Source organism: Centroberyx gerrardi, chromosome 7, assembly GCF_048128805.1.
Source record: "Centroberyx gerrardi isolate f3 chromosome 7, fCenGer3.hap1.cur.20231027, whole genome shotgun sequence".
NCBI classification, from domain to species: Eukaryota; Metazoa; Chordata; class Actinopteri; order Beryciformes; family Berycidae; genus Centroberyx; species Centroberyx gerrardi.
This window is the reverse complement of record NC_136003.1, coordinates 27,021,448-27,031,555: the sequence shown is the minus strand read 5'-3', so window position 1 is coordinate 27,031,555 and position 10,108 is coordinate 27,021,448. Positions and strand designations below refer to the sequence as shown.

The following is a 10,108-nucleotide window of genomic DNA, read 5'->3' as shown; positions in this document are numbered from 1 at the left end:
TATTTTCTGTTGAGACACTCCTGAAACACCTGACAGTGCACACAACAGCGCTTCAAGTCATTGGCAGAGGTAAGTGCAAAATGCGTTATTCATTATAATGTAATAGAGTTACTAAAAGTTCTGGTATAATCGCACTCCTGGAGCGAGTATTACCAGTTACAAAAGTGCTTTTTGAGAAATGTAACTGAATTGTTTCACTTACACACTGATAAATCAACCTCAACCTGTATGTCAACCGTATGATTATACTTTATCAAGCTACTTTAGGTTTATATTGCTCAGTTTAACCCTTTTTTTATTTTTTATTTTTTATATGTTATTAAATAATAAAAGTCCTGTCTAAAATGTTCACAGGATTTACTGAGTAACCGAGATTTTAGAGGGGAAAACGGCAGTTTTCCCCCCCGAAAGGCATGCAAAACGAAACTGAAAGTTTGTGTAATTTCTCATGGAGTCCGGTTTAAGTTGCTTATTCATGGCGAAATGAAATAAAAACCACATCAGGAACGCATCCCAACAGTATTATTTCGACATAAGCCTGAGCAAATGCTTTAAAGCAAGTATTAGACTTCAGTAAATAAAGCAGACAGAGAAGACAGAGATTTGAGATTCAGGTATGATATATATTTGAGGTTATTTTTTAATATGTAGGCTATGACCTACCTCCAGTGAATATATGAAATTAAAGAAGAGGTGTTGTAAATAACCTGGTGGGGAGATACATTTGACCTCTATGAGGCAGTTACAAGTTCCTGAAAAGTCTAGTCAAGCTTTTTGCATTTGGGGAACGTTTCATCAGCCATGGATGTAAAAATGTCATCGATCTCACAGACACACACACACACACACACTCCCCTCTCTCACATCCCTCTTTCGTTGCCCTGTGCAGATGCAGAAGTGGGTTGTGATCTGTTGGGCATTGCTGGCCCTGGTTGCTGCTGACGAGTGTCCGGACGGAGGGGAGTGTGAGGACGGTCACACCTGCTGCAGCAGCCCGGCCAGCGGCTACCAGTGTTGCCCCTTCCACCAGGTACACACCGTTCTATTAGGCTAAATAGTCAAATTAATGTTCATCTCGTTGAACACTGGATAGTAATGTTAGGTGTGATGTCAAACAAAACTGAAATTGTCAACTAATATTCCTTTAAAATGTTTCATACCTCGTTTGTCAGAGTTTTTACATAAAATTTGCTTGTTATCATCAGTTTAGACAGCAGAACTGTGTGTCATGATATCCCAGATCACCTTATGGCCATATGATTCCACTGAAAGAGGAAGGGTTTTACTATACCTCTATGTGCTTTACTATCATCAGCCTGAGAACCACCTTTACCAAGCAGGCACATAGTAAAAAGACGTATCGTAATGTACATACCAGATAACCTTTCTCTCTTACTGTAAATTAAACAGACCTAAGGTTGTACACTGGCACTATTCATCCTCAGTGGCGTTTTTACTATTTTATGACTGATAGTGGCTCAGCCTTTATGATAGGACTTTCAAAACCACTTTGGTAGTCAAACTATTCCTACTATCCCCCTATCTCCGCAGGCTGAGTGCTGCGGGGATCACATGCACTGCTGTCCTGAGGGAACGTCCTGCGATGTGAAGGAGTCCAGCTGTGTGAACGCCACTGCGTCCGTCCCCTGGGCCGAGAGAGTCTCCGCCGATCAGCCCAGGCTTTCCAAAGTAAGAATAAAACCATGTCCAGCAAACTAAAGACATCAGTTGACTATGAACCACTAAACCCTTAAAATAACCATTCCGTTTTCATTAATTTACATTAATTCACCCCTTAATTCATGCAAAATCCACTTAAAATTAGTTAAGGGAGTTATTAATGGAGGAGACCTCATCAAACCCCCCCTTAAACACCACCTTAATTTTTGACTCCTTAGGCTACTTTCTAATATAATGAAAAATTCAGGGAGTCGGGAACTTTCCATTAATAACTCATTAATAACCCTGTAAACCATGCACAAAAGGTATTAAAAATCCTTTAATTACTAGTGTCTCCATGAATCAACCCTTGAATAGATAAAACCCATGATACTAACCCTTACTTTCATTAAAGCTATGTTATTTTTAATGGATAATTCATGAGATTAAGGACATTTCAGGGATAAAATGAAGGGGTTTGATGTCTTTAAGCCAGATGAAAAATGGAGTCAGAATTGGACTTGTTTGTTGAGGTGTTTTCCTGCTGTAAGACTGTTCCCCTGTCCCATCCCGTCCCGTCCCGTCCCGTCCCGTCCCGTCCCGTCCCGTCCCGTCCCTGCAGTCCTTCAGGATGATCAGGACGTACATGGTGGAGGAAGAACACAGCGTCTGTCCCGATCAGTCCCGCTGCCCGCCGGAGTTCTCCTGTCTGAAGGCCTTGACCAGGTTTGGCTGCTGTCCGCTAGCCCAGGTAATCCAGCCCCACCCCCCCAGCACTGTTACAGGTGCAACATGTAGCATTTCTAACCATCAATATGTCAGGGGATCTGGCCCAGAACCTTTGTCGCATGTTGGCTCTCTCTCTCTCTCTCTATAATAAATATAAAATAAAGGATAAAAAAGGAAACAAAGACCATGGTTGAGCCTCTATGTCATGCCAGTGGTTAGCTAGTGTTTCTCAACACTAAGACCACATTGCCCATAAACCCTGTTGCTTCCTGTCACAAAGAGGACCTTTGCTTCTTTGGTCAACAAGTTTTTCTCTTTTGCTGATTGAAGACGATAAATATGTTGAAAGTGATTTATTTATTATTTAGCCAGAAAATCTTTAGCTCCGTTTGCTCTGGAAGAACAGCGCTTCCTCTCTTCCTGTTTTGTGCTATAAAGCAATCCAGCAGATTTCCCACCGAATTCGACCCGGTGGTACACAGTGTTAAATGCAATCTTCTCAGTCTCATTTGTTAACAGTAATTAATGAGTTACTGTTGTTAAAATGCTACAGTAGCATTTTAACCTAAAGATCTAATTCCCACTACTGTATATTCTATAGAGTTCCATTTAACTTAATAGTCTCTTGTTTCTTGCAAAAATATGAATAAATTAGTAAAAAATAAGCCCAGAGGAGCATCCAAAAGTCATTGATCCAGAATTACGGTGGATTTGTTAAGATTTAATGAAAATAATTGAATGTGAATTGTTGCATTAAGTTCTGAGTGACTTCCCGACTCGCAGGGAATCCCGTGCTCCGACGGGAAACACTGCTGTCCCGAGGGCCACCAGTGCAGCGGGGACAGCCGCTCCTGCATCCAAAAAGGTTTGACTGATGCGCTCCCTCTCTCAAAAGTGGTTTCATTCTTAATCCCGAGGTTCCTTACTTATTGTTGGACACTTTCTTGTTGCAGATCTAGTCAGTGCAGTGCTGTGCAGCGATGGACAGTCAGAGTGTCCGGAGGAAACCACGTGCTGTGAGAATCCGGACGGGAGCTGGGGGTGTTGCCCCATGCCAAAGGTATGGATCGGCTGACGAGGTGATAGATCATGAAGAGAGATAGATCATGGACTCTAGTACTGGAACATGCAAATTGTAAAAATGTAAAAAATTCTCAAAAATGTGAAAAATACTAAAAAGCCTTTATTATATTGGCTTACTAATATAATAAGCCAATATAATAAATGCTTTTTAATATTTTTCACACTTTTCATACTTTTTTGGCTTACCAGTATAAGAAGCCAATGCAGTAAGCCAATATAATAAGGCCTTTTTATTATTTTTCACTGCAAAAAGTGTGCCTTGGTATTATTTTTTGAGAATGCCCCCTTTTTTTTTTTTTTTTTTTGCATTTTTGCATGTTCCAGTACTAGAGGCCATGATCTATCTCTGCTCATGATCTAACTCCTAACTGATCTAACTGGTTGCCAAGACAACCTTTTTTGACACCAGCAAATATTTGTTATGGACAGTGCAGCGCTCTTTGTATCTTCTCTTCTCCCATACACAAGGTGATAGTTTTGAAAGCCGATGCTACTCCATAGCGTACTGAACGTGAGATTACAGAATGATGAATGAAGTCAAATGATGGATTTGCATGCCCTGCTTCACCGTCAGGTTACGGCATCCTTATGGTTACTTATCGTATTCGGTTATGAGGTGATGCTCCGTGTGTCTGTATTATCTGAACAGGCTGTGTGCTGTGAGGATAAGACCCACTGCTGCCCTGAAGGAAGCAGCTGTGATGTCGAACAGTCCAAATGCATTTCCTCATCTACCAAAAAAGAGACGCCGATGTGGGCCAAGCTGCCTGCTAGGAGGAGAGCAGAGTGGGAGAACCAGAAAGGTTAGATTGAGTTTTTTCTCTCTCATAAAACCCCAGCTTACTTCCTTGTTTCGTTAAGTGGTTGGGTGTGTGTTCAACTGGTTCTGTGTGTGTTCCAACTTTCAGAAAGCGCAGGGGTCACAGCACGAGCTATTTCTGACAACGGCCACACAGAAAAAGTCCCTGAATTTACCACAACCAATACAGTTCCTCCTTTTGAGGGGGAAGTGTCCGTGTCACCTGTCACTAAGGCAAAAGGTCGGACATTTATCACGTATCATACTATGCATTGTAGCAGAATCTGGGTGTTATCTGGGCAAATTATACCTATATATACTGTATATATATATGTGTGTGTGTGTGTGTGTGTTTTTTTTTAAATGATTAGGAAACAAGTGTGGATTTTTGTAACCTAGTGAGTTACCAGTTTCAGTAACTGTAAAACCTTTTTTTTTTTCCAGGCAATAATGTTCCCTGCAATGATTCAGTGGCCTGTGAGGATGGAACCACATGCTGTAAAACCAAAGAGGGGGGGTGGGCTTGCTGTCCTCTACCAGAGGTACATTTATGACCTCTTTTTATTATTATTATTTTTTTAGAAAGACCTTCCTTCGTCGACACAAGGGATATAACATTTAAAACTGCAACGTGAAGTGCTTTGCTAACACAGTAATCGCTTTCCTTCTTGTCCGATCCTCACTTTTCGCAGGCTGTTTGTTGTGAAGACTTTATACACTGCTGCCCGCACGGTGAGACATGTAACCTGGCTGCCCAGACGTGTGACACCGGCTCGAGCTCGGCGCCCTGGGTGGAGAAAGTGCCAGCGATCCCCAGGAAGGGAGAAGCGGCGGGTGTCGTTCAGTGCGACCCCACCGCCAGCTGTCCGGACAAGACCACCTGCTGCAAGAACGTGCAAGGAAACTGGGCCTGTTGTCCTCTGCCACAGGTGAACACACAGAAATGTAGCAGAATACCAGAGGCAGGGACTCGAGTCACATGACTTGGACTCGAGTCACAATTTTAATTGCTTGAGACTTGACTTGATGCATGAAGAGAAGACTTGAGACTTGACTTGACTTGACTTGGGTTCTGGTGACTTGGGACTTGACTTTGACTTGTACTTGACAAAAGATCTCGTGCTTGTGTGAATGACTTACCACAGATCACTTGTCAATCAAACAGTGTGTTCAGTACTGTGACGTCTTTTTTCTTGGATTTTCTGTTGATGAAGTTTGAGTTTTTCTTTTCTTTGTCTGTTCAGCCATGGTGGCTATCGCTGCTCATGCTAACTACCCAGTTCTTCTTCTGTTTATTCCAAACAAACTGGAACCGCATAATTTCCTGTCTGCTGGAGGATTTTATCCAGGAAAGAGCTACCAGTTTAGAACAGCAAATGTAGCACATGTAAAAGCTGTTATGAACTGGCTATAGGTTGAATCACTATTGAGTTCTGTCAACTGGCAATAGAGGGTAACAAAATGGAAATTTATTTAAATGAAAATGCCACGCATTGTTGCTTTAAGCTTGATACTGGCCATTACCTCTTTTCTATTCTCCAGATGGTTAGATCATTTTGTAACTGAGCAACTTCCCAATATCATATCACTATTCAGCACCAATGTCTTCAGTATTTCTAACCTTAAGCGCATTACTTGGCTTTTGCTTTCACCAGTTCCCTTTTTTCCCTGTATCAGGGGGCCAGACAAGGACACTGAGGCATTCTTTACATTTCTAGAAGTGAAACACAAACCACACATGTGACACTACACACATATTCATGCACTCAGCAGTCTCTTACCAGTGTTTGTGACATTAAGCATCCTTGCCATCCCCCCCCCCCCCCCCCCCCCCCCCAACAGGCCGTGTGCTGTGACGATCACATACACTGCTGCCCCGAACACACTACCTGTGCCGGCGAAACCTGTCAGGGCCCCTCGGGGTCAGCACCCATGCTAGAGAAGCTGCCCGCATTTGCCACTGCGCCACCCAGTAAAGCGGAGGCTACGACCCAAGGCCAGGTAACAAGCACACAGGGAACGGAGCAGCAGACAGGGAAGGAAGACAGTGAAGACAATACGGTGGGGGAGGGAGAGGAGGAAGAAGAAGAAGAAGAGGAAGAGGAGGAGGAGGGCAGGATTCAGTGTGACCCCAACACCAGCTGCCCTGACCACACTACCTGTTGTTTCATGTCCTCAACTAAAAAGTGGGGCTGCTGCCCGCTGCCAGAGGTGAGTGTTATCTTCACAACCAATACCTTCCACACAAAATGATCATAATATATCTGCAGGGAATTGATAGGGTTGTTGATCAATACCAATGACTCAGCTATTACTGAGGGGCTGAGATTTATAGCTTTCAAACTCACTTTCCAGCCTGTACTATGTTTCAGAATAACACCCCCCCCCCCCCCCCATTGGAGTTTCAAGACACTCACAACCCTTTGAGCTGTCAGGGGGCGGGTGTGTGTGAGTGTGTGTGTGTGTGTGTGTGGGGGGTGTGGGGGTGGGGTGGGGGGGTGCAATTCATACTGGTCACTGCTATAGGTTGATAGAGATAGATAGATCATTTCACGCACCTTTACTTGCAGAATATCACCGTACCACTCATGTGTCTCTAACCCAAGTTAAATCATCTCACTGCTGATGAAAGAAGAACTGAAAAGTAGGACTGGTTCTGTTTTTTTTTGCATGACATTTCCTCTCTCACTTCTCTCACCCAGGCGGTGTGCTGCTCTGATGGAAATCACTGCTGTCCCACCCACTACAAATGTGACGATGCCTCAACTTCGTGCATCAAAGGAGAAGTGGTGATTCCGTGGTACACCAAGCTTCCAGCGAAGAAAAGCGTCCAGCCCGATCCCAGCTCTGTGGAGTGTGATGCCCAGAACAGATGCCCAGAACACTCCACCTGCTGCCAGCTCTCCACCGGCCAGTGGGGCTGCTGCCCTCTGCATAAGGTGTGCTGTGGTGTGTGTGTGTGTGTGTGTGTGTGTGTAGAGATGACTTTTATAACTGAAGCTAGTTTGACATGAAAATATAAGCGGCAGTATTGGTATAGATTAACCTTGTCAGGGCTTACTTATGTAAAATAGTAATTTATCCACTGTCCCGTCTCTGTTTGCTGTCCCTCCTGTCTCTCTGCAGGCGGTGTGCTGCCCGGACAGGGAGCACTGCTGTCCGCAGGGCTACAGCTGCAACATGGCCTCAGGATCCTGTCAGAAGCTCATCATGCTGCAGCTGCAGACAGTACCGCTGACTGAGGTTTACGTGCCGAAGCCTCAGTCCAAGCTGTCCGACCTAAAGCAAAGGGACATCCAGTGCGACAGCCAGTTCAGCTGTCAAGACGGGGAGACCTGCTGCAGGACGTCCGCCACTACATGGGCCTGTTGTCCCTCTCCTAATGTATGATATACAGTAACACCAACACCTTCCCTACTGCTGAACCTTTAAAGGATAAGTTCGGCGCAGAGAATACTGACTCCAGAGTCAGCTGTCAGTAGAAACAGTGAGCTCCGTTGCCTCTTGCTGCTAACAATGAGTCCAAATGGGGTTTGTCATAATATCTCCAAAAACAATATGGCGGGCAACTGATGTATTTATGTTCACAGCCCAGAAAGCAGCGGCACCGCACCATTTCCACTCACTTTACAATCTGACCTGATTGTCCACAAAAGTAGATCACTACGCCAGTAACACACTTGTCAGCACCCCACATCAGTATGTGCTGCGGCAACGAAAAATAGTTCTGTGATTTCCTGGTTAGTGAAAGTGTGCGTAATGATGGAACTGTGTCATGAAATCTGAGCTAATTTTAACTTAAGTACTACAACTTTTCCGTTTCCTCTCAACTCCCCTGTGGAGCCTACAAATGGCTTTTTGGAGATATTTTGACAAAGCTCATTTGGACTCATTGTTAGCAGCAAGACGCCTAGCAACAGAGCTCGCTGTTTCAACTGACAGCCAGGGAGTCAATATTGTCTGCAGGTCCAAGTACTGCAAGTGTGTAAGAGACAAATTACATATAGGTCCAAAATCGCTGAACTTATCCTTTAACCATCAGGCAGACCTAATGTCATTTGAAGCCAGTGACGAAGGCGGCTCTGAATGATGCCATTTTAATCATGTAACAGATTTTTAATTTAGTTTTTAGGCCTTTTTAATGTCGAGTATTAATCTAAAACTGTATGCATCCTAATTTAGCCATGTACACCTTTCCTCCACAATGAAAGAACATACAGTATCTGCAGAAGTAGTAATAGTAGGAGGAGGATAAGGAGGAACAAAGCAGTAGAGGTCATGTGTTCCTCAGTTGAAGGTGCAGTGTAACAGCCCGTGTCCCTCCCTCCCTCTCCCTCTCTCTCTCTCTCAGGCGGTGTGTTGCAGCGACATGATGCACTGCTGTCCTACCGGCTACACCTGCGATGAGACCGGCAACTGCACCCAGAACATGGGCCTCCGCTGGGACAACTGGCATGTGTTCCTCAACAAAAAGAAGAGAGCCCTGCTTGTGTGAAAAAAAACGAAACACATCATCTCCGTTTTGATTATCACTCTACCGTACTTTCATTTCCCGCACGCAGCGCACTAATAGAAGATAGAGGAAGTTTCACGATAACGGTCAGATGCTTTTGTTCTCAGGGGACAGAGGTAGATGCTGGTTAGGATTCTGTGAAATGAGACGCCTCTTGCACTCAGCTTTTGGGAGGAATCACGCTTTTACGATATTTTGTGAGCTTGGGATTATAAGCACAGCACAAGCATAACACCACACAAGCATAAAGTAACACTCAAATATCACAAATATGTGGATAACTCAATTTTGATCAAGAAAAAGTCAAATAAAACCTTGTAATTCCAAGCTCACGATTCGCTACTTGAAAGTCTAAGGCACAAAGAATTAAACTGAATTTGAAACACTCCAGGGCCAAGATGATTTTATCAGGTTCAAGAAACCTTTTAATAAAGTCACTCCAGTCTAATGGTCTCCAGTCATCATCTATTCAGGTTTTGCTTGTTTGAATCAAAACAACTTAGAGAGCTCCGCTTCAGCTGCCTTGTGCTGCAAAATGCACTTTTCTATAGCTAATCAGTCCCAATTTGGGCATCATCTTAATGCAGTGTGTCTTTTATAACCTTGAATGTGAAAAATGTGTGATGAATATATGAAAATTGTTGTGTGTCGCCACCTTGTGATAAATGAATGGTACTGCCTGCTGCAGTAAGCCTCTTGTTAGCCCACTTGTGACATTTTTCACACACATTCATAAACAAACGGCACAACTTCACCTCAGTTTTTCACTTCATGACATTTAACCTCTGATGTATAATTTTAGTTTGATCTTCATTTGTCATTTTCTTGTATGAAATTGAAAAAAAAACTGCTTTAATTGTGTGCATGTTTTATGAATTAAAACATTCTGCTGTGAGTTGTGTGTTTATTTGGATTTAGCACAGAATAGGAGACAAACAAGTCACACTTCCTGCTGCTCATGATGAACAGTTCAACCTCTTGATGGCTGAACAGTCAGATACATTTTTTTTTATAAACTTTGTTGAGTATATACTAAACAGCAAACGAAGCTAGATAAGAGTTATTTAAGTTTCAGATCAGAACAGTCAGATAAGTTTCTGCATTTTCCTTAAAGCTGATGACAAAAAATATACATCTTATTGTTAAAATTGGTCAAATCACTCCTGTAGAGGTTTTATAATGTGGCATCTGTTTCGATCTGAAGAAACGGAGGGCAAGGCAGACAGACACCATACCATAAAACTCATGCTTTCTGTTGTTTACTACTGAAGCTGTCAAAACTTTATTTATATAGCACCTTTGTTTACAAAGGGCTTTACAGAATA

The 10,108-nt window shown here is 43.2% G+C and overlaps 1 protein-coding gene across 1 annotated transcript; it reads left to right on the top strand.

Annotated features, from left to right (window-relative positions):
* Positions 1–16: 16 nt before the first annotated feature.
* On the top strand, positions 17–9,678 carry grna (granulin a). Its single transcript, XM_071907594.2, has 14 exons — positions 17–69; positions 890–1,030; positions 1,552–1,689; positions 2,282–2,410; positions 3,172–3,253; positions 3,342–3,448; positions 4,121–4,274; positions 4,380–4,511; positions 4,715–4,812; positions 4,963–5,199; positions 6,113–6,481; positions 6,973–7,209; positions 7,397–7,654; positions 8,622–9,678. Exons 2-14 carry the CDS (start codon positions 890–892, stop codon positions 8,763–8,765), a joined length of 2,226 nt encoding a protein of 741 aa, XP_071763695.2. The 5' UTR covers positions 17–69; the 3' UTR covers positions 8,766–9,678.
* Positions 9,679–10,108: the final 430 nt, after the last annotated feature.